This window comes from Hyperolius riggenbachi, chromosome 6 (genome assembly GCF_040937935.1).
Source record: "Hyperolius riggenbachi isolate aHypRig1 chromosome 6, aHypRig1.pri, whole genome shotgun sequence".
Lineage (NCBI taxonomy): Eukaryota > Metazoa > Chordata > Amphibia > Anura > Hyperoliidae > Hyperolius > Hyperolius riggenbachi.
The window spans coordinates 171,827,094-171,852,715 of NC_090651.1; the positions used below are offsets into that span (position 1 = coordinate 171,827,094).

A 25,622-nucleotide genomic window follows, 5' to 3' on the forward strand; every position below is an offset into this window, starting at 1 on the left:
ATTAACACAATCAATCGTTCAAGAATCGCTGACTGTGAATGCCATAACTTGTTTTGGATAAAAGCGCTAGATATTTCAAGCTACCTCCTCTAGATATTTTGATACTTTGCCGCAGCATGTGCAAGCCACACCTAGCCAAATTTAGGACGACTCAATAGATATCTTATTCCAAAATTATATGTATTTTACCCGCTTGCTCTGTGTAGTATCACAGGCCAGCGGAGGTTAAAGTGTAGACAGAGGGAAAATTCCTGTCATTTATAGTTCATTGCATAGCGATTGTGGGGCAACGCCCAGTCGTCAGATCCACTGAGTCATCCTAAATTTGTTATATTGAATGGTATAGCTGACATCAGCCAGTTTATTTTGGATAGCGCATTTTTGATTTTGGACTGCGCAATTTTGACTTTTGATAGCCACCATTTTGTTTTTGATAGCCACCATTTTGTTTTTGATAGCCACCATTTTGTTTTTGATAGCAGCCATTTTGATTTTGATAACAGCCATTTTGTTGTCGTTCAATTCATCCATTTTGTCTCCAGAGACCCTGTGGTAAATTGAGTAACAGGGCCGACGGCCATATTTGAGGAGTCACATCTATGCACTGTATTTGAATTGACTGCTAATTGGTTTAAGCCTTTTGTATTGGTGAATAAGTATAATAACATTTTGATGTTTTACTGAAATTATTATCCAGCTCATTGCTTATTATAAGAATGACCTTATGAGTTTTGTTTTATATCAAAAGTGCAATATTATATTGTTTTGATATTGTAATATTTATTCGATATTAAATTGATATTTTTATAAATTGGTCCACATTTATTTGCATGTTTAAACCAGTACTGTAAAACCTCGGAAAACAAGCTCACACAGTTAGGCGTATGTTTGTATTTTAGCTCCTCCTATTTTCCCAGGAGCATTACATTTACATTTTTGATTTTATATTTATTTTTTAACAATTAATACAAACATTGACAAAACGCCCGACATAAGATTGGAGGCCCTAGTGAGATCCGTTTACTTTCCATTACTGGTTTAAACAGTGTAAAAACGTTTTATTGAGCTGGTTTTATTGCATTGGCTATTGAATCATGAGTGCTACAGGTAGTGATTCAGAACTGCATTTGGAACAGACGTTCCGAAAAATTGTGGAATTTATATTTATACAACTGAAATATAATGAGGAAGTAGATGAATGGATAAGCAGAATGAGGAAAAGTATGAAACAGGAAGCTGATCATATATTTCAATCTAAGGGTCTGGTGGATCATTATCTTTCATGTATGACCACAATAACCTCGGATTCCGAACTGAAGAAGAGGTTGTTAGGCGCCCTACCCTCTGTTCTATATGGGTTATTAGAGGTAGATATCCTTGCACAGTCTAGAAAAAAAGAGATTGTACAGTTGAGATCCCAATTGCAAGGAACAGAGGGAGACGTCCAATCATTGAACTCCCAGTTACGGGATGTGGAATCAGATCTTCAAATTATAAGGGCTGATAGAGACCAATTAATGATTAATATTTCAGACAGGGAGGTAGCGATCAAAAGTCTGGAAAGAGACGCCGAACGGAATCGTGAAGCGCATCGCAGACTTAAACAGGATTTTGAAGAACTACAACAGCAGTACTTCAAAATCCAACAGGCAGGTAGACTCGATAGATCATCCAGCCCTTGCCCGCCAATACTCACTCCATATGACCTAAAATGGCAAGGCATGTTGGATCGTATGGAGACGGTATGTAAGACTATGAATACCATAATCGATGACAGTACGAGGGTCCCTAAAGATCAACATTTGGATTCCTCTCCAGAGAGAGATATGCAAATGAGGGCCCCTAGGTATGATGATTCCCACAAAGGTCACGACTCCCTTGCTGATATTGATTCAGATGAATTGGAGGCTGATGAGAGAAAGCGAGAATCCAGCCCTATCCCAAGAAGGGGGAAAGGTACGTATAGGGGGGAGTCAAATAGGGGAAATAATCAGTACCCCCAAGAAAAACAGAGCTCGGCCAGCATCATAAAATTCTTAAACACCGCTGTGCCAAAGTTCACTAAAAAGGGTTCAGCGCAAATAGCATCCCACATGGAGTTGTATGAATCCACTATGGACTCTTTAAATCTGTCTGAAGCAGACAAAATCAGATTTCTCCCATGGGTTTTTGATGACAGATACCGCCACCATTTCACCTCATTTAAGGAGCGAGGTATCAGTAGATGGCAAGCAGTTTCACACGAAGTGAAGCTGGAGTTTGGGCCGTATCGCACTATCTCAGAAGCAAAACGAGATGTGTATCGACTTACTTGTCGACCCGATCAGAACCCCCGAGAATTCCTTTCTGTGCTAAAAAACTCTTACAGTTTGGCATATCGGAATCCTAACTGGGAGTCTCTTGATTTTAAACAGGCATATTACGATGCATTGCCTACCCAAATAAAGTTAAGCATGGCCAATGAGTTAGACTTCGGAAACTCCCTAGAGAAAATGGTTACCTCAGCGACACTGCTGTTCAACATCAGTGGGAGTTCCAACGTAAGTGGGAGGAACAACAGAAAGTACCCAGAGCACAGAGTAGAAGAAACCAAAGTGAAAGCGGACCTAAACCTTGAATCCCAACAGAAGAAAATACCTCCTGCAAAAGTACCTATCCAGCAGGGCCAAAGACAGCAACAAAACCCTAATCAAAACAGACCACAAAATCCTAAAGGGTCAGATAGGGATAGCTCAGGTTCTGAGAACCAGGTCTACCGTCCTCGGTTCAATCGCAGGTATCAAGGATACCAGGGTTACCAAGGAAACCAGGGTAGTCAAAGGTATAGAGGTTACCAGGGATATAGAGAACCCCAGGGGTACAGACGACCCCAAAGATATAGACAATGGGATAACCGACCCAGGCAGCAGTGGGAAAGGAGACAGCACCCACCTAATTCACCTAGGGGTAGATCACCACCTAACTCACCTAGGAGTGGATCACCCGCAGGGAACAGATATGATCCCAGGAACCAGAACCCTCGCCGACCTAATAGGTTTGATCAGCTTGTTGATCAAGTGAACAAACTCAGTGACATGATGGGTAAGTTGGCTCAGGGATCTGCAGGAAGACAGCATGAGGATTTTTTAGCTGGGAAGGCAGGGCCCAGCTCTGCCAACTAAAGGAAACCGAGACAAATCACTATACGGAAATGGATATGGCAATACTAAATACGAGTAATGAAAATGATGTGCAATGTACCGACCTATCCCAGGTCGAGGAAGGGAAGTCTAATGTTCTCGATATTTCAACACAAATATGTGATATTGTGTCATTTGAGCCAGAGCATGAAGGACCCTCTGTTCAGATTGTCCCAGTGGTAGAATCCATGGGAACCCAAATGCCTTGCAGGCGGAATCAGGAGGAACAAGTTCCTAATACCCTGACGCTGCAGAGAGATCATTCTCTGAAGCAACAAATGGAAAAACATTCCAATTTTCTTTGCAATCTTGAACAGGTAGATGGCCGGTATTTTATCGATACCCATCTACAAGATGGATGTATCGGACCGATCCCAGGTTTACTGGATACCGGTTCCCAGGTTACTATTCTGTCTTTTAACTATTACCAGCAGATCTTGGATTCATCACAAAGGAAGCCAAGATTAAAAGCCTTTGACGGTGCGCTGATAAGCGTTGGTGGTAATAGTTTACAAGTAAAAGGCACATCCTGGCTGACATACAAGATTGGTAAAAAGGTCATTAAACATCCGACTTTGATTGTTGATCTTCCATATGATAGATTGATCATTGGAATTGATCTGCTCAAACGACTAAATTCCATAATTGACTTCATTAATGAAGCAATATGGGCTCAAGTCAATACTCCAATTGATTTTGAGCGCTCCAGCAATGCACAGTTGCAACGCAGCTGCCATATGATTGAGGAAAGGCCTAACTCTGTTGAAATCCATTTCCGGAACAGTCAGATACCAGAAGTCACGATCCTGAAAAACGGTAAACCCGAGGAAAATGCTAACACTGCTTTTCACATCATAAATATCCGAAAGGATAAGATTGAAAAGATAGTCCTTGAAGAGGATGTGTTAACTATTTCCTTTAAAGGGGGAAACCAGGAAGTGGCAGGCATAATGAAGCATACACAGGCATTGGTTGAAATCGAGAAAATCAATGATAATGTGCTGGTTCCCGTGCAGGTAAATAATATTGCTCGGGTAAAATATGCCAAGTTGGATCTCAAATCCGAGGCCAGCTACATAAGCCTAGGACTGCTGAAGCAGGTAACAGACCCTCAGGTGATCAAATTTATTTCCACACAGGAATGGATCCATGATCTGGATAACGATAACCAGAGTCATAATGTGATTGCAAAATGCATTTTATCTGTGTCTCTAGGAAACAAATCTGCAAAACATGTCTTCAGTGTGTTAAAGGAACCACAGTACCAAATGTACTTAGGAAACGACATTATTCACCGATTTGCCATACAGGTTGATCTGGTTAATGATGTTCTGTGGTCCAAATTATCCGGAAACCCAGAGGAATTCCAGGATAGAGAACAAGCCTTGAGATGGGGACAGCGGATACCATATGCAGTGGATATCACTGTCGCTGAAAAAGTAAAAATCCCTGAAGGTTGCAAATCATTTCTTTTACCCATTCGAGTAAAGAAGGGTCAAAAGATGAGAAATGCAGATGCATTGATTTGTTTATCCAATCGGATGCAACAATTGGGGTTGAAGGTAAAATCAATTCCCCTAATAAATATTCATCAGGAACCATTATATATGGTCATGCAAAACATGAGCCCTCATAGTATCACGTTACAGGAGGATACAATGATTGGCTTAGCCATTGACTCAGAGTATTATACTTTTGGATTCCAAAATGAAGTCATTGGACTAATACCTGATGAATATTTGACAGAAGAACAAATAGTGGACCAACAATATTTCTCAACACCTGAAGGATTGTTCAGCATACACTCTGTTTATCCTTTCAGTCCTGAGGAAGGTACATGTCATGTCGAGGAAACATCATTGATTTTCAACCATGAGATCAATGAAAGTGAGTATCAATCACTCCAGCAGGGTAAGGATCAAGCATGTTACACCCCAAATGACTTAACTAATAGGCTTGAAGAAGCTTATGAGGTAGGTCAACCTGAGATTTTCCCAGAATTTCAGGAACGGGTAGAAGAACAACTCTCTATAGCTGATGGATGTTCTAATGAATCAGAACGACAGCAGCTAAGGCAACTATTCTGGGATTTCCAGGAGATGTTTGCCAAGGACTCTTATGACTGTGGGGAGACTAACCTGCATGTTACGAGAATCCTGACTGATCCAGATGCACCCCCTGTGTTTATCAAACAATATCGACTTCCGCTAGCAGCCTACGAGTCATTATCGGAAATTGTTAAGAACCTGGAAAAGAAAGGTATTATCCGCCCAGTACACAGTTCCTTCAATCATCCAGTACTCGGAGTTCTCAAACCGAATGGTCAGTTCCGTCTATGCTCAGACTTGAGACAGTTAAACAAACGTGTCTACATGTCGGGTTGGCCTGTACCATACATTGACCAATGCTTGGCGCAAATCCAAGGGTCTAAAATATTCACAGCCCTTGACTGCGCACAAGGATATTGGACAATTAAAGTGGATGAAAGGGATCAATACAAACTAGCCTTCACATTCGGTAATAGACAATTTGCGTGGACCCGTACGCCTTTCGGATACATCAACGCAGGCCACGAATTTGCTGTGTTCATGCACAAAGCAATGCCTGATGCAGCTGAACGAGGTACCCTAACTTATGTCGATGATATCCTTATCAAAAGTACAATCTTTGAGGAACATATTTCAGAGTTGAGATATGTATTAAATCAACTAAGAGAAGCAGGTGTTAAACTTTCCCTACAGAAAGCTCAATGGTGCCGATCTAAGGTAAATTTCCTAGGACATGAAATTACTGCCGAAGGAATTAATCCACAGAAAAAGAAAGTGGAAGCAATCAAAAATACGAGGTCCCCTACAAATCTCAAGGAACTGAGATCATTCCTGGGGATGATGAATTATTCTCGCAAGTTCATAGATAACTATGCTGAGATTACAAAGCCGCTATTGCAGCTGCTAAAGAAAGGAGTACAATGGGAATGGAATGAGTGCCATGAACAAGCTGTATCTGAGCTTAAAACAAAACTCATACAGGCACCATGCCTTGCTTATCCAGAAGGTGGTAAACCCTTCTATGTTGAAACAGGTTTTACCGACAAGAGTGTAAGTGCAGTTCTTTTCCAAAAGCAAGAAAGACTGAATAAAATAATTGCTTATGCCAGCAAATCATTATCACCAGTTGAAATCAAATTTAATAATTGCGAGAAGGCATTATTAGCAACTGTGTGGGCTTTGCAATATTTCAGAAGTTTTATTCAAGGTGAAAAGATCATTGTGGAAACTGCACACCAATCACTACAATATTTACAAAGTGACCAAATAAAAGAAGGTAACCTGTCAAACAGTAGGATAACGGCATGGACAATGTCCCTAATGGGATGGCCACTGGAAATCAAATATAAACAGGATACTAAAAATCCAGTTGCTCAAGGATTAGCTGAACTCCATGATTGTACTCATGTGGAACATAAAGATGAGCCACCAGAAAACGATTTTCTGGAAGAGCAATCTTTATCTCCATATAAATCCTATGAAGAAGAGTACTGCAAATCACTACCATGTGCATATGTTGATGGCTGTTCTTTTCACACAGAAGATGAAAAGATGCTGGTTGCAGGTATCGGTATCGTATGGAATAACATATTTCCAGAGATATCTGCGGGATACAAAATTGGTCCCAAAAGTAGCCAGGTCGCAGAACTCGCTGCCGTGTATAAAGCTATACAAATGGCTATCGAACATGACCTTAAGGAATTTGTTTTGATAACAGATTCTGAGTATGTTCGGAACAGTTTTGTGGAATATTTTCCCAGTTGGAAAAGGACTAGCATGACAAGGAGTAACAAAAAGCCAGTCAAACATGGTAAATTGTTTTGTAAAATTGATGAACTGGTTAATACCCACGACCTTACCATTTATTGGAAAAAGGTAAGGGGTCATTCGAAACACCCTGGCGCTGATAAAGATGGGAACGATCTAGCGGATTCCCTCGCTAAGAAAGCAGCCATTGATGGTGAGATCTTTGATATCAATGACCTCATGGGAACTATCGAAGTAAATGTCACCACTAGGGGGCAGGCCCAAAAGGAGTCTCAACCCAGTGTAGCAATGTGGAGTCAAGATTCTCCTAATGAGGATCTCATTGCGAGCCAAAAGGGGGATCCCGTTATTGGTTTGTTTTATAAACATATTGGAAGTCCACATGATTATCCCATCACCGTGGAAGACTGCAGTGACAACGAAGAATTACGTATTCTGATGAAAGGTGTGTCACAATTTTCATTACAGGATGGATTGCTGATACGAACCTCGAAAAATGGTATTACGCAGTGGGTAGTACCCGCAGCATATCGGGGTTTAATGTTGCAACATGCACATGATGCCCCAACAGCTGGTCATCGAGGAGAGAAAATAACGTATGAGTTATTAAGAGACTACGCTTACTGGCCACACATGTTACAGGATGTCAGGACATATTGTCAAGGGTGCTTGATATGCCCTCAATTCCAGCCACAAGGTCCCACTCACAGGGCACCGCTGATGAAAAGAGGCATAGCTATGCCATGGTCAGACATCCAGATCGATTTTATTGGTCCAGTAACAACGTCCTCAAAAGGAAACCGGTATATGTTAACCGTAACATGCCTGTTCACTAAATGGGTAGAATGTCTACCAAGTAAAACATGCAGTTCCAGTGTGTGCGCATCACTGCTCATTAACCACATATTTTCCCGATTTGGTCTTCCACAGCGCATCGAATCCGATCGCGGAAGTCACTTCACCAGTGAAGTAATGACCAAAATGTGGAAAATCCTAGGGGTAAAACGGAAGCTCCACATAGCTTACCGACCAGCCTCTAGTGGTGGAGTGGAGCGTTACAATCAATCCATTGTAAATATCCTGAAAAAATTTGTTAGCGAATCAGGTAAAGACTGGGATGTCAAGCTGCCACTAGTTCTTATGGCTATTAGAGCTACTCCAAGCGCAGCAACCAAACTTTCCCCATTTGAGATGCTCACTGGTAGAAAGATGGTGTTACCCCAGCATTTGCTTTACAAAACCTCAGATCATAACTTGATGAATGCAACTACTGCACATCAATATGTGGAGAACTTACGAAAGCACCTCCAGCATGCCTTTGCATTTGCTCAAAGAAACATCGAAAAAGCCGCAGTCAGTACGAAAACGTACTATGACCTCAAAACTACGCAAAAGGAGTATCAGGTTGACGATAAGGTGTATCTGTATAATTTTGCCAGAGACCAGGTAAAGGAAAAGAAGTTCCTCCCTTCATGGAAAGGTCCATACCCAATCACCGATAAACTGTCTCCTGTGGTTTACAAGGTTAAGATCCCTAAGGGGGATGATTTTGTTGAAAAATGGGTGCATATTAATCAGTTGCGTATATGTCACCCCAGTTCACAATTGCGGAGAATTGAGCAATCTTGAAATGTATCCTAACAAATTATTTTTCTCCTGACAGGTATACCTAATGATGTGTTAATCTCTACTAGAATCCATATGGACACAAAGATTCCAATCCGGCGCAAAGATGCCCCACCTGACGATTGCCAACCTTTACGCAGTCCTAATCTTGGGGGAGAGTGCCGAGCCAAGTGTGATGCCAGATCCAGCATCCGTGATGTTACCGGATACAGCGGAGTTCATCATGACCAGATAGATGTTCCTATCCTAGAGGGTCCAGATGAGCCTAAACCCGCGATGTGTCGTTGAATGACGAGCTGATGTATCCGAGGTCCATTTGATGGAGATGCAAGTCTGATACCTGTTGCACACCAGATGCTCACAGGAGTGAGTTATTCAACTCTTGGAGCAAAATCCGGAAAATCCTTTTGTTTAAGCCAAAGGCCAAAGCAGTTCATCGCTGTTACAGTTGCTGTTTGCTACCTTTGCAGCAAGAGGAAACCTGTTTGTTTACAGCCGGAGTATCATTTGCCAAGTTTATTTTTCTTGAGGCGTGAAACATAAACTTCAATGTGATGAAGACAATGTTTAAAGTCCATTTCCCTTTCATACTTGGATTACCAATACAAAACATAAAGTTTATTCACAACGCGTTCCCACGGGAATGAAGCAAACGAAAAAACGTTTAATAATCCTTGTTGTTCTTTTGAAATGGTCACACCCTGGAACATTCCAAAAGAAAAGGGGGATGTGTCGAGATTTCCATATGGCGGAATATCGTTTTTCCGATAAACTGAACTGCATATGAGCGAATACAAATAAACCTAATAATTTCCTTCCCTTAAGGTACAGGAGACAAAGACTTTTTAATGTATGGCGATTGTAGGTTAACATATACATTGATCATTGAGAAAGGCAGAGCATATTTTAATATGGCGATGTAATATTGCCATGCAAGGCTGACTTGTATGTGTCTCTAAAGGAAGGTCAGATGTTGAACAACAGGCAGTCAGCTGATGTGCTATTTGCAATAGGTAACACAGTTATCTTGCATGGCCAAAACACTTGACAAGACAGCAAACAAGAGGAGTCTTAGAACAATGAAAGAGACAGACCAGGCCTTAACTAGCTTTTGTCGGTAAATGAACCAGTTTTTGTAAACAATGGCTCAGACCTGGCTGTATTTAATGCATAGAAGCCTTGGATGGGGGTTGTTTTCCTTGCACAATATTTGTGTTTCCAAAGTCCAGACACAAACACAAGGCTTAGGAAATACCTTTATTTTTCTTATAGCTGGGCAAACCAGTAACAATATGAAAATGTTATTGAAAATGTATACGTGTTAATATAAAGATTCCCTGAATGAATATATCCAGAATGATATAGAAATGCTATATGTTTACCAGTGTTGTATGTTAAACAATGATGTTAGAGATATAAAACTCTGCAGACAGCACAATGTGTTATAATGAGAGATCCATGGTGGTTTTAAGCATGCCAATGATTTTTGGATCAAATCCAATCTATTTTAAATATGGTAGAAAAGGCCACTGTATAATAAATAATAACCAGTGATTCCAGCAAAGTCAGCTATCCATAGAGGAATTGTAACATTGATTTATTCACTGTTGGGTTATAATAAAACATGATTTTTGTTTTTAGTTTGCCAAATATCCCAGTAAGTCTGTGATTAGTTAGCCAACAGCACCTACAAAGGGTGAAAGCCAGTATTACACTTGGGTTAAAGATTAGTCACAGAAAGCTCCCATTGGTCACTCCCACTGCCCAGTGATAGGCTAGAAGATTTAATCTCCTGGGCAGGACCATAGGTAGTGAGGGGAATAAGATGAGAGGGGTCATTCAATGAGAGAGGATCAGACCATCAAGAGATCTGAGCAGACCAGGACATAGAGGATTCATGCCATCTGAACGCAACCACGCCTAAAAGGAACACGCCCAGAGGCCATCTTGGTGACTATATTTGAAACCAGTTCTGATTTTTCTTTTTAAGCATATGGCTTATCACAGCACAAATATCTGAACGTTTGATTTATTGACCATTGTCTTTCTTAAGTTTATAGTCATTTATAGCCAAAGGGAGTGCGTTCTTCCAGTGCACAGGAATTACTCATTCCGCATATTTGATAAAACCCATTCAGTGGGTATATTTTTCTTTAGATTAACACAATCAATCGTTCAAGAATCGCTGACTGTGAATGCCATAACTTGTTTTGGATAAAAGCGCTAGATATTTCAAGCTACCTCCTCTAGATATTTTGATACTTTGCCGCAGCATGTGCAAGCCACACCTAGCCAAATTTAGGACGACTCAATAGATATCTTATTCCAAAATTATATGTATTTTACCCGCTTGCTCTGTGTAGTATCACAGGCCAGCGGAGGTTAAAGTGTAGACAGAGGGAAAATTCCTGTCATTTATAGTTCATTGCATAGCGATTGTGGGGCAACGCCCAGTCGTCAGATCCACTGAGTCATCCTAAATTTGTTATATTGAATGGTATAGCTGACATCAGCCAGTTTATTTTGGATAGCGCATTTTTGATTTTGGACTGCGCAATTTTGACTTTTGATAGCCACCATTTTGTTTTTGATAGCCACCATTTTGTTTTTGATAGCCACCATTTTGTTTTTGATAGCAGCCATTTTGATTTTGATAACAGCCATTTTGTTGTCGTTCAATTCATCCATTTTGTCTCCAGAGACCCTGTGGTAAATTGAGTAACAGGGCCGACGGCCATATTTGAGGAGTCACATCTATGCACTGTATTTGAATTGACTGCTAATTGGTTTAAGCCTTTTGTATTGGTGAATAAGTATAATAACATTTTGATGTTTTACTGAAATTATTATCCAGCTCATTGCTTATTATAAGAATGACCTTATGAGTTTTGTTTTATATCAAAAGTGCAATATTATATTGTTTTGATATTGTAATATTTATTCGATATTAAATTGATATTTTTATAAATTGGTCCACATTTATTTGCATGTTTAAACCAGTACTGTAAAACCTCGGAAAACAAGCTCACACAGTTAGGCGTATGTTTGTATTTTAGCTCCTCCTATTTTCCCAGGAGCATTACATTTACATTTTTGATTTTATATTTATTTTTTAACAATGAATACAAACATTGACAAAACGCCCGACAGTTCTGACATCACACTGTGCGAACCTTGTTGCATTGTGGGAAATAACAGCTGTTTACAACTGACAAAAAAGCAAGCAGCATCTCCTTCCACTGACATCACCTGCCAGCAGTAAAAATGGCACCATGTGATAAATGTCAGAATGTAAATCATGGAGAGGAAAGATTTTACAATGGGCTAACACTGATTAAATCATGTATACATAATTATTGTAAATATTAAGCACTTTTGTTCATTACATTATTTTCACTGAAGTTCCTCTTTAATTCTTGTAGATAGCATGCAATGGCAATCACACAATGCCTAACTAGTGTAGCCCATGTTTGCACTTATGATATCTCCACTGGAGATGCTTGGTGATCTCTGGAAATGTCTTATTTAATGATGCTTATATAGTTACATAGTTACATAGTTATTTTGGTTGAAAAAGGGACATACGTCCATCGAGTTCAACCAGTATAAAGTACAACACCAGCCTGCTCCCTCACATATCCCTTATAGTTTCTATCAATGTCTAAAAAGAAGCCTATTATCTCCATGATAATTATTTTCACATTTGCTTGCCACTGGTTAATCATATAACAGCTACTGTTTTGTAGTGTGCCTCTTTTTACACATGTCCCTCACAAAACTGTGCTTCAGAGTATCAAAGAACTAAAGATGTTCACTGTTTGTAGGAATAACATTTTTAAAACTGTGATTATAAAAAGTTTTTTGATAAAATATAAATACAGGAACCTGGCTATAGCCTGGATTGCTTTCTTTATTTTACTTTTTATTCAATTTTTATGCCAAGCAGAAGAAAAAAACATAAGTACAGGTGGTCCCCAGCTAACAAATGAGATAGGGACTGTAGGTTTCTTCTTAACCTGAATCCATTCTTAAAGGACCTCTGTCGCGAAAATCTTAAAATTTAAAATATATGTAAACTTATACATTGAAGAAGTATGTTTCTTCCAAAGTAAAATGAGCCATAAATTACTTTTCTCCTATGTTGCTGTCACTTACAGTAGGTAGTATTATTTTCAAAATGCACTTAGTGAATGGCAGTTGCTCCATCCAACTGACAAAAAAGTGTATGGTGAGCAGGGAGGCTGGTCAGCATCTTTGTATAAATCTTTTTCAGGGAGTGGCTTTATAAAGAATAAAGGTCATGCCAAGAATCCCCTATGGAGAGATGGACTAGCTCAAAACCTGTCAGTAATGTCAGATTTCTACTACTTACTGTAAATGCCCGCAACATAGGAGAGAAATAATTTATGGCTCATTTTACTCAGGAAAAACCGTACTTCTTATTTGTATGTGTTGTTAATGTTAAGATTTTTGCGACAATTCCTCTTTAAGTGTGAACACTGTTCCACCTCTATCAGCCTTGCCTTCTAGTGTTCCCCTCTGTGCCTCTATGTCTCCATCTATGCCTGTTTGTTCCCTTCAGTGCGTGTGTTCCCCCTCTGTCCCCTTCGGTGCCTCTCTGTCCCACTCTGTGGCTGTTTGTTCACCTCTGCTCCTCTGTCCCCTTTGTACCCGGTGTCCCCCCTGCGCCTTGTAGAGGTCCCCCTGCAGCAGCAGCAGGGTTGGACTCACCTTCCAGCACAAGTTCAGTGCTGTCCATATATCCAATCTGCTTTCTGCAGCCTCTAGTGCACTGCACCACTTCCTGTATGTCACATGACAGCAGGTGGCTGAGAGAGGAGGACGTCCAGCACTGGGTTCGGTTCGGAGGGGAGTTCAGCACTGCTGCGGGTGACACACGCAGGGACTCGCGGTAGTTTGAAGCTGCTCCTTCAAACTTCCCCCATGCGCAAATGCTAATGTGCCACAAAAGGTGACAAAATTGACACTCAAGTACTTAAAGCGGATCCGAGATGAAAAACTAACTATAACAAGTAACTTGTCTATATATCTTATCTAAAGTTTAGATATTTTACACAGCAAATCTAGCTGAAAACAGCTTTAATAGAAAATTATTATTTCTTCCTGTGATACAATGACAGCAGCCATTGTGTTTGTAAACATTACACAGAGGTAAGCTTATCTGTATCTTGATCACTCAGCCTGTGAAAAAAAACCTAATCCCCCCTTCTCCCTCCTCCCCTCTGCCTCTGAAATTAATGGTTAGTAACACCTCCTCCTCCTCCTGCCCAGACTGAGCTCCCATCAGCCCTTGCTACTGCCAAGGCTCTCTGAAAACCTGTGGGCGTGGTTTATTTAGTTTATAGGGAATTAGAGTATTAAAACAAAAACAAAAAAGTATTTGGCTTGAGGAATGCCCTATAAACAATAGGAAAGGTACACAATTATGCAATGAGTAAAAGTTCACCTCGGATCCACTTTAACAGAAAACTGTTTTAGGGGCCTTTCATACTGGCAAGGTGCTGCAATTTGTTTTTTTTGGTAACTCAATTTTTATTAGAGAGATCACAGAGTATATAAAAGGCTACAGCCACATTTTCCAGCAAGGCAAAAGCAAAAACTAATATCAAAAACAGACAAAAATGGAAATAAATTCAAGAATGTTACACAACCTTTCCATGAGATAATTACGTGTGATCCAGTTTTTAACATTTTTGACTGAACAAGAAAAACAAATAGACAGTCTATAATACAAGTCTGCATCCAATCCTCACAAGTACTAACGGACCCCACAATCAATGAAAGGAAGACATCAGTCACTCGGTAGCTCATGATTAATGTCCCAAAAGTCCCACACCTTAGAGAAATTAGTAGATGGTTCATCTGCAGTGCGGCATTTTACCGCAAACCTAATGCTAGAGCATCGAAAGTCTATGGGGCATATCACACTACATGCAAAACGTTGCGGCGGAATTAGCTAATCTAAAGCAACCACAAACCTACATTATCGTGCAACCTCTTCAGCGGACCAGAAGTCATGTAAGTCTATGGTTATGCACGAGTTTTAAAATAACCGCCGCAAGTTTTACACGTGGCGGAAGCGCATTTTAGCAATACACTTACGCTCATGTCATCAGATTCGTCCACAGGAAGTAAGCGTCAATTCATGCTTGGCCTGCTACCACACGGGAATTACTGCAGTGTGGAGTGGCCCCCAAGCTACACCGCAACCACACATATGCAATGTAAAACCGGCCTTAAAAAAAAAAAATCTAAATGTCAGAGGCCTCTGACGAAGCAGAAAGACCTGCGAAACGGCTGTCAGGCCGTCCTTTTGTACGCTCTAATGTTAACCTTGCTGTACCTGTTGGATTAAAATTTTCACTGAAGCTGCAGCCTGGTGCCAGACCAACTTTTCCTCTTGAATGTCGGATGCATGTTCTACTTGGTGGTGAGCACAGTCTATTAAGTCCACTAAGCCAACTGCTGAATATCCAGTAAGCTACGAGTGCCAGTCATCTTTGTATCTCCTGATCAGTACAGTCACCAGTGCTTTTAGAAGTATTACTATCAAAGTAATCTCTCAAAGTAAGCCTTCTCTGGGTTGGATTCTGTAGATCAGCGGAGGTCATGTAGCTAAACCTTGTGAATTCAAATGTTAATGTTAAATTTACCAAGTTCACCACCCCCTGTTTTAATGCATAGCAGTGCCTCTTACTTTGCATAGCATCCATCAAAATGCTCAATTCATCCTCGTTTTAATAGTATCAGCAGTTCTGGTTGCCTAAGAGCAGGTAAAATGAGTCTATTTTTTAGTAAAAAAAATAAATAACAAATATTTGTTTAACAAAACAAAAAGTTTGTAAAGTTAATATGACAAAAATAGTGTGCATACAATTGTGCAGATCAGATAGAAACCTGCACAGAAAAAAAATAACAACAAAAAAAAACAAACCTTTCTTTCTGTATGCTTAGACTAGATGTCTAAATGGATCAATGTGTCTAGTGTGCAGCATCTCCCCATTGCCCAGTTGAGCTATCAAGTGAGAAATGGAGAAATGCCGCACACCAAATGGACAACCATATAGAACTATGTAGATACTAAAAGGGGCCAAGCCTTTTCCCTAAAAACCTTCAAAAGTCAACAGCCACAGTGTGAGGGAAGAATATTCTTCTCTATTTGTGTGTAGGCTGTTTCATGTAAACTATTGTATGTGCACTATTTGTTCATTGTTTTGCCATTTACCTGTCTACTTCTCCCTACTTCTTAACAGTTCCACAGAATGTTTCTTGTTAACAGTACACTCTGGAATCATACTGGCACCGGTAGGTTCTGATCAATAAAAAAAAAGGTTCTATTGCAGCACTTATTAACATTAATTTAATAAAATGGTAAATGAATTACAAAACTGGAGGCAAGATCCAGCTGCTCTAAGCAAACTCATAATGGTTGGGCCGCTACATGCAGGAAGGCTTTGCTGTCCTTTGATGATGTCGGAGGTTGCAGCTGAGGTCCTTGGTATCTACTTAAGTGCCCACCAATAGCATTTTTTATGATAGGTGCATATTGCTATGAGCATGTGCTAACGGGTTACACAGTAAATACACAGTAGCCATAAGAAAGTACTAAAGGACTGCATGTGGTCCCCAGGTTGCAGGTTAAGCAACACGGTGCTTGAAGACCATTAACAGAAGAGAGTATGTTACCGGAACTGAACAATGAAAACGACAAAAAGAGTTTTTACTAAAATATATTTAATAAAAAAATTAAGACAGGATTCTACTATATGTTTTATGGCAGTGTTTCACTACACTAACTGGCCCATCATCAGTACGCTTGCTGTTTTGCATTAACCACTTAAAGAGAACCCGAGGTGGGATTTAATTATGTTAGTGGGGCACAGAGGCTGGTTTTCCACATTAACACCAGCCTCTGTTGCCCCATGGTGTGCCTCCAGGACCCCCCTGCGCGCCGCTATACCCCCGCAGTGCTAGCGACACACAGCGTGTCGCCAGCACAATGTTTACCTATGCCTGTCTGTTAGCGCCGCTCCCCCGCCTCCTCCGTATCGGCGCTACCCGCCCGCGTCACTTCCCTCCAATCAGCGGAAGGGAAAGGACGCGGGCGGGTAGCGCCGATACGGAGGAGGCAGGGGAGCGGCGCTAACAGACAGGCATAGGTAAACATTGTGCTGGCGACACGCTGTGTGTCGCTAGCACTGCGGGGGGTATAGCGGCGCGCAGGGGGGTTCTGGAGGCACACCATGAGGCAACAGAGGCTGGTGTTAGTGTGCACAACCAGCCTCTGTGCCCTACTAGCATAATTAAATCCCACCTCGGGTTCTCTTTAAGCTTTCTGGAAGTAGTTCCTGTAGCTAATGCCATCTGGAAGTAGGAGCTACGTCCAAAGGTAAAACTGCCGCAATGCACAATCGCGCAAGCACGCGCATGCCCACTGCACTACAGACGGGTGCAAGGAACCATCTGGTTTCTCTATCTGATCGGTGCCCCCCGAAGCTGCAATGATGGCTGTTACAAGAATAACAGCGATCATTGAAAAGTGCCGCCATACAGGAAGTAATTTACTTCCTGTAAATGCACGTGCCCGTGCATGCACATGCACGTGACCCCAGACATGCACCACTGATTGAGCAAAGGGTTCATATGATCCCTTGACCATTGTGGCTGCAGTGATTGTCCAAGGGATCATGTGATTCATTGGCCAATCAGTGTCCTCCCAGCAATCAATGAACACGGTTACTACTAGTAGCAGTGTTCATTGATGAAAAAGAAAAGTAGTAAAAAAAAGTTTAAAATGGTAAAAATAAAAAAACCCAGTTAAAATATTAATAATAATAATAATTATAATAATAATAATAAGCTTATATTTGAATGACGCCAGTAATAACAGTCTGCATTCATAAAAACAAGTAGCAATGTTAGGTAAAGCTTTGTTAAAAAGCACATGCAATTTAGCGAAATGCAAAATTGCACATAATGCATTTAAGGAGGAGCGGTTAGCCATACTATCTCAGAAAAAAAACAACACATATATAAATAGATAAATACTTTCTCTACTTTTATTTATTGCACTGTCCACGTTTTTATTTTAGTGATTTTTCTATAGTAAAAAAAAGAGAAAATCCTTCTTAGGATTTTCCATCTTAGCTGTGTCTATTTTGAAGCCAATGCTGATGTCATTTCCTCCCTTACTCTTCTCTGCCTGATTGTGTATGCATTGCCTGCCCTCCTCCCAGTCTTCAGACACTCCCATCCAGCTCTCAGTGATTTTCTCAGCTTTTCAGCATGAGAAATATTGGCCAATCGGAGAGGAACAGAGATGTGGGAGGGGAAAACGGGAGGGAGAGAGGCTTCAACCAATCAGGCTGCATTAGTTATGTCTGAGGGGGGGAAAAAAAAAAGAAAACCAAGCATGCATTGCTCTCCTTTGTGTGACAGATGTACCAACTAAGAGCTAGGGAAACTGGGAAATTATGTTTTATGGATAAAAAAAATAAGAGTGATTTTTAACTTTTGGATTGCCTGGTTAGCATCCTTATTACTTGTTTACCAGATAAAAATAAATAATAGATTTTTTATTTTATGCCCGACAGTTAAGTTAGCCATACACTGGTCGATTTGCCATCAGATTCGACCAACAGATAGATCCCTCTCTGATCGAATCTGATCAGAGAGGGATCGTATGGCTGCCTTTACTGCAAACAGATTGTGAACCGATTTCAGCCTGAAACCGTTCACAATCTGTGGTGGTGGTGCTGCCGCCGCTTCCCTCCGCTCTGGTCTCCGGGTCCGGCGTGCTTCACTTCTTCCTGTCTGGGGGAAGTTTAAACAGTAGAGCGCCCTCTACTGTTTAAACTTCCTGCCGGGACAGGAAGTTCAGTGAAGCCAGCCGGAGACCAGACCAGAGCGGAGAAGAAGACAGCAGAGACCGGGGGAGTCGCGCCGGCGGAGCAGGTAATGTATTGCAGCTGTATTGCGTCGGTCGTCGGGCACTCGAACGCCGCTAGCGACGCGCTCCCTACCCGCGGGCGATCCACAGTAATTTCCCGCACGGATCGATTGACGGGAGGAAATAGATCAAAATTTAGCGTTAACGGCTGGGAATCGGCCTAGTGTATGGCCAGCTTTACACTTTAAATTTGTTTTCCGGGAGGCAATTCCCACGAGTAAAAAAACCTGATTCCCTGCTGCATGAAATCGTAATGTGCATACAATTCCCATAGGCTGCTAGCAGGTGCCGGCAGTCTATGGTGGATGACGTATGAGCAACTGACACTAGAAATTGACTGTGGGAAACCGCCAGTGTTTTCTACAGACACAAGAGTGGCCACTGTTTAACTGCATCTCTCTCACAGCAGTTCTCCGTTACCTCACATTTGTGTTCTCAGGTGACAGGAGCTGCTGCGAGGGGTCACCTAGACTTGGATGCAGTGCACACTGATAAATTTGGGTGCCACCATAGGCATCAATGTAAAACACTGCTAATATTGGCTATAACAGTAATTTGGGTGCAAAAATGTTCTGATAAAATAGTGACTGAGGAGACCGCACACTATAGAAACTGCTGCTGTGAATATAGCCTCTATAAAATACAAAAATAGCGGGCGCCACGACGCCCTCTATTTATAGCTTGCAGTTTATATAGTGGACGGTTTTGGTGCCCATTATTTTATCGGGCGACTCTTGCACCCAAATTTATTTTTATAGCTGCTATTAGCAGCGTTTTACATGGGTGCCTATGGTGGCACCCACTAGTGTTAGGTATAGATTGGGCAGGATTAGTATTAGGAGTCTGTGTGGAGTGGATGGGGTTAGGCATAGGTAGGGGAAGGTTAGCATTAAGCATAAACAGAGCGTATCTATAATCGCACCATGAGGAAAAATTAATGCAAAAATGGTGGTAATGGGCATGAAATAATGGTAGTCGAATATCAGTAATTTTACCAATATTCTATTATCCACTATAGTAGAAAATCTGTAATTTAACCGATATTCTGCTATCACCCACTAAACCATAACTCTCACCTGAACCCTTCGCTAACTCTGCCTTAACCACCCACGACCTACTCCTAACACGAACTAGTCCCTATATAAAAGAACTGAAAAAAAAGACATAGGCATACCTTGACAATAATGGATTGCTGTGCATCCAATTTGTTATCAAATTACCTATATGTGACCTTATTTTAATCATAATGAGTTGTAGAATAAATGTTGATTTGTTTTATAGTTTGGGCCAGTGTCACATAAAAAATAGGTAGGGACAAACTCAATCCATCATAAAACAAATATAATTTTTAAAATTATGATCAAACTTGGGAAAGTTTCAGCAAAACTACACAAGTCTGTAGCTTACAAAATACCCACTTTTGAATAGCCCTGGTTGTTAGCTTTCCATAATAGTGACATTTGTGGCCTTTTTTTATGTCCTGACTCTTCTGGGGCAATGCAAACAGAGAATGGCGCTGTAACAATTAGTGCAAAAAATGGCCTACAAAAAAGTCATAGGTTCACCTTGAGAATAATGGATTGCTGTGCATCCAGTTGGTTCTCAAATTACGTATATGTGACCTTTTAATCATAATGAGTTGTAGAATAATTTTTGGTGTCCCATAGCTTGAGCCTTGTCACGTAAAAAATAGGTATTGACAAACTCAAACCATTATGAGAAAAAAAATTGTCATTTTTAAAGTTATGATCAAACTTGGGAAAGTTTCAGCAAAATTACATGAGTCGATAGCTTACAAAAAAACTCACTTTTGAATAACCCTGGTGGTGCCTTTCCATAATGGTGATATTTGTGGCCTTTTTCTGCTGTCCAGACTGTTCTGGGGCTATGCAAGCAAAGTATGCTAGATGCCCAGATAGTTAGATTACATGCATGGGGTATTCTTTAAACCGTTACAAGTTGTAAAATAGATTTTTTGGGGGGGGGAGGTTGGGTTGAAGCCTATGTCTTGTGAATTACTTTTAGTAACAGACTGAATCAAAAGCAATCATTCAAGCAGAGTTTCACTTACCTGGGCTGCATGGGGCAGCCATCCTGTGCCCTCGTAGTCACTCACTGCTTCTCCAGTCCCTCGCCGCCAGCTAGTTTCATTTTGCTGACCTCGGGGTCGGTGGGCCGCATTGTGTACATTTTTACGCATTTCTGCTGGTGCAGGAACAGTAACATATACATTTTTATGCGTTACTGGTTCAACGTGTAAAAATGTACGCGTTGAACCAGTAACGCATAAAAACGTATGTGTTAATGTTCATGCACCAGCGGGAATGCGTAAAAATGTACGCAATGTGGCCCGCCGTCCCCGAGGTCGGCAAAAACTAAACTAGCTGGCTGCGAGACCCTAGAGCAGCAGTGAGTGACTATGAGGGCACAGGATGGCTGCATGGGGCTGGTAGAAGCCCAGGTAAGTGAAACTTTTTTTTTTTTGCCTGACAGTTACTTTAAGGACTTTTTTTTAATATGTATGCCATGAACGTATATTATTGTTATTTATTTTTGCAAATAACTGCTTGTAATTATTGCTAGAGTACAATGTGAAAACAAGAAACGCAACACATAAAAAAATACACCTTTACTTCCAAATAAAATATTAGCCCCATACATTGCACCAGGGACATAATTTAAAGGTTGTGGTTACCAGGAAAAATGGGCAATTAAAATTTGCAGGTTTTATGTACGGTAGCATTGTTTATTGTAAAACCATAGTGGATGGAATTGGAGAAAGTGTATTTTTTATGGTTTTCCTTGTTTTTCCCTTTGAAATGCATCGAAAATAAAAGCAATTACTGAAAACAAATACCACCCCCAAAAAGCCTAATTGGTAGCAAAAAAACAAGATATGGATCATTTAGATGTGATGAGTAGTGATAAACTTATTGACAAATGAATGGGATGAGCAAAGAAATGTGAAAATTGCTCAGATGCATAAGGTGAAAAATACACTAAAGTGGTTAAAGCGGATCCGAGATGAAAAACTAACTATAACAAGTAACTTGTCTATTATATCTTATCTAAAGTTTAGATAGTTTACACAGCAAATCTAGCTGCAAACAGCTTCAACAGAATATGATTGATTCTTCCTGTGATACAATGACAGCGGCCATGTTCTGTTTGTAAACATTACACACAGGCAAGCTGATCTGCATCTCCAGCCCTCAGCCTGTGAAAACCTAATTGCCCCTCCTCCCCTCTGCCTCTGAAATCTTTGGCTAGTAACACCTCCCCCTCCTCCTGCCCAGACTGAGCTCCCATAAGCCCTTGCTACTGTCTGAAAATGCCAAGGCACTCTGAAAAGCTGTGGGCGAGGCTTGTTTAGTTTATAGGGAATTAGAGTATTTAAACAAAAACAAAAAAGTATTTGGCTTGAGGAATGCCCAATAAATTATATGAAATGAACACAATTATGCAATGAGTAAAAGTTTATCTCGGATCCACTTTTAAAGCGAAGTCACACAAAACTCACACCACAGTATTTTTTAAAATAATAAATACCTAAGTGTTTTTAATGTAAACTGGCAAGCATAAGTATTAAATGTTGCGGTCAACGGATTAGTCTATTTTGAAAATGAGTTTCTGCTTTGTGCAGCAAGGATAACCCTGGATATTCTGTATTTCTAACTCAGTATTGACAGTATTATTGCCTTGGTTACAAAGAGGTGTAAATTCATCTTACTGATCCTTTTCCAAAGGGAATATCTCTGGAACTGATTAACCAAATATGAAATTGTGTAAATGATTACCTCCATATATCTTTACTTTAAAAAATCCAGCAAGTTTTACACTTCTATCTGCCCAGTACAAGTTAAAAATACTGTTGTGATTTATTGTAAAAAATAAATAAATACTGTAGTTTGACATTCACGCATGTAAAACAAAATAAGAAAACCAAAATAAGATCTGCTATTAATTCTTCCAACTGTCTGGTTTGGCTCATGCTCAGTACAGAAGGCGAGATTGCAGTGCAACATCCGATCAAAAGAAAGAATAATTGGCTTCAGTCTACATTTCCTGCAGGACCTCTACATTAGCAGATGTGTACATATAAAAGTAACCACTGGTAAAAAAGGAGCCAGATAGAGCATTATTCTAGTTTAGCAGCTGCTAAAGTGGATGCCAGGAAAAGTGGTACAAGATCGGTAATGCTAAGTTTTACCAGAGCAGCAACAATTTACTCAAGTGGTAATAAAGCCGCTTATTAGGTCCGCTGTAAAACTGCAAATGCTATTTAGAACCGCTGTATTTACTTAAAGAGGAACTCTAGTGAAAATAATGTAATAAAAAAAAAGTGCTTCATTTTTTACAATAATTATGTATAAAATGATTTAGTCAGTGTTTGCCCATTGTAAAATCTTTCAAATCCTTGATTTATTACATGGTGACATTTTTACTGTTGGCAGGTGATGTAGCTGCTGCATGCTTTTTTTGGCAGTTGGAAACAGCTGTAAACAGCCATTTCTCACAATGCAGCAAGGTTCACAGACAGGAAACTGCCAAGAGTACTTACTCAGTTTCTTGTGGGAGGGGTTTCACCACTGTATCAGTCATACAGCGTCCCCTGATGGTCTGTTTGTGAAAAGGAATAGATTTCTCATGTAAAAGGGGGAATCAGCTACTGATTGGGATAAAGTTCAATTCTTGGTCGGAGTTTCTCTTTAAAGGACCACTATCACAAAAAATGACTGTAAAATGTAAAATACATGAAAACAAATAAAAAGTACATTTCTCCCATGAAGGTGCTAAAATACTTTCTCCTATGTTGCTGTCACTTACAGTAGGTGGTAGAAATCTTACAGAACAGAGGTTTTGGACTAGCCCCTATCCTCATTGGGAATGCTCAAGGTTTTCTTTATTTTCAAAAGCACTTCATGAATGGCAATTGCTCAGTCCAACTGTCAGGATAGTTTACAAACAGGTAGGCGTGCTGTCTGCATCTTTGTATAGGTCCTTTCAGGAAATGGTTTTGTAAAGAACAAATTAAATACTGAGAATCCCCATGAAGTGATGGACTAGTAAAAAAAACAAGGAGATTTCCAGGACAGCAACATAGCAGCAAATGTATTGCTCATTTGACTTTGGGAGAAACCTACTTTTTATGTATACAGTATGTGTTTACATATATTTAAAATTTTTCGTGATGGTGGTCCTTTAAAGAGACTCTTTAATAAAAAAAAAAAAAGTTCCCCTTGGGGTACTCACCTTGGTAGGGGGAAGCCTCTGGATCCTATCGAGGCTTCCCCGTTCTCCTTCATCCCATGGTGGTCTCCCTGCAGCCCACTGATTACACATCTGACAATTTGTCACGCTGTGCAATATTTACCTTTCCCTGTTCCAGCAGGGGCGCTATTGCGCCTCTTGGCTCAGAAATAGCCGATCTCAGTCGGTCCGCTTTACTGCACAGGCACAGAAGACTTGCACCTGCGCAGTAGTGCGGACCTGACTGGGGTCGGCTATATCCACCTATTTCTGAGCCAGTGCCTGCGCTGGACACAGAAAGGTAAATATTTACAACCCGCTGTTCGGAGGGGCACGAAGGGGCACAGCAAGACCACCGTGGAACACAGGAGGACTGGGGAAGCCTCAATACGTTCCAGAGGCTTCCCCCTCCTGAGGTGAGTAACCCCCCAGGGGAATTTTTTAATGTTACAGATCTAAGCAGATGTAAAGAATTTACTTAGAGCTGCTATAAAGCCTTAACCGTTAATTCAAACCACTGTATTTGCCTCAAACAACTTAGAAAAGGTGCCCAAAATGATCTTGAATGGTTATTTGTTGCAATTGTGCACAGACCTTTAGTTTCATTTTATCATGCAATTATCAGTCAATGACCTGTGGGATGATTGCCACTGGAGCTGCATTGCTGACCACAATCAATAACATCTTAGTAGCAGAGAGAAAAGGGTATTGGGGGGGTCAGGTCATGGATCAGTGCTAGGGTAGTGAAAGCCGTTTACAAGCTGGGAAACGCTCCATCTCATTGCAGCTTTCAGTTTCCTGAAGAAATCTTGGGTCATCTGACTTTTTTTTTTTTTTTTTGCAAAAGTGATTTCTCTGGAAAGACTTCACCAAATATGAAAACTGAAAACGTTATCAGCAGTAGTATATGCATTCTATTCACCTTTATTAAAGGCAAGGAGAAGAATAAAACTACAAAGTATATTATTCTGAAATTACCAATCAAAAAAAAAATATTCTGCTAATTTGAGAGCATGTAAGGGATGTCTTTGAGATGCTTTATTCTGCAAACAGACTCCTTTAAAAAAAAACAAAAAAAACCCCAGCCTTAGTTTTACAAAAACTGATTATTACTACTAGAAATATTTTATTATACTATGGTTGCCATATTTTGCACATCAGGCCTCTGGTCTGACATTACTACTAATACACTATGTGATTTTGATAGCATTTGTGTACATGTGGGTACAAACAAAAGTTGTTTGAAAGCATGAAAAGTAAATCATTGTTGCAGAAATACTCACGTGGCATTATTCCTTGATTCACTAATTCCTCTCGTGTCCTCCTCTGCTGGAGCTTCAGCTGCAGGACTACAGAAAAGGCAAAGTCTTAAAACAAAGCCATATTCAGCCTGTTACACACTCAAACCGCTCATCGCTTTCTGAACATAATGCTAGTTTTAGAAGTTACTTTCCCCACCCTCTCAGATAGCAGAAGTGGATCCCAGTAGCATTGCAGTTTCCGTCACTGTGGGTAATGGAGGAAGTTGCTAGTGGTGTTGTAAAGAAAGATAACGTAAAAATATATTTACAACTGCACAATGCTTCTGATACAAAAATGTGATCAGTTTGATAAAAAAGTAATACTGTAGATGCACAAAGGTATTTTTATGATTTGAACTAAAAAAAAGTTAAGGAAGTGCAGAAAAAGATTACATGTAGAAAAAGTACAGATCAAAATGTAGCCTTTCATCTCTCTTAGTTCCAGACATCACTGTAATACTGTCATAATTTACCCCCAAAC

The 25,622-nt window shown here is 40.4% G+C and overlaps 1 protein-coding gene across 3 annotated transcripts in view; it reads right to left on the reverse strand.

The window, feature by feature from the left end:
- Window positions 1–25,228, reverse strand: part of MRTFA (myocardin related transcription factor A) — a 251,763-nt gene extending 226,535 nt beyond the window's left edge. For all 3 annotated transcript variants that reach the window (XM_068240222.1, XM_068240224.1, XM_068240221.1), the window contains exon 1: window positions 25,124–25,228. In XM_068240222.1, the coding sequence (XP_068096323.1) occupies window positions 25,124–25,130 (7 nt within the window). In that variant the 5' untranslated portion in view covers window positions 25,131–25,228. The remainder of the gene's footprint in view (window positions 1–25,123) is intronic.
- Between the last annotated feature and the right edge of the window lie 394 nt (window positions 25,229–25,622).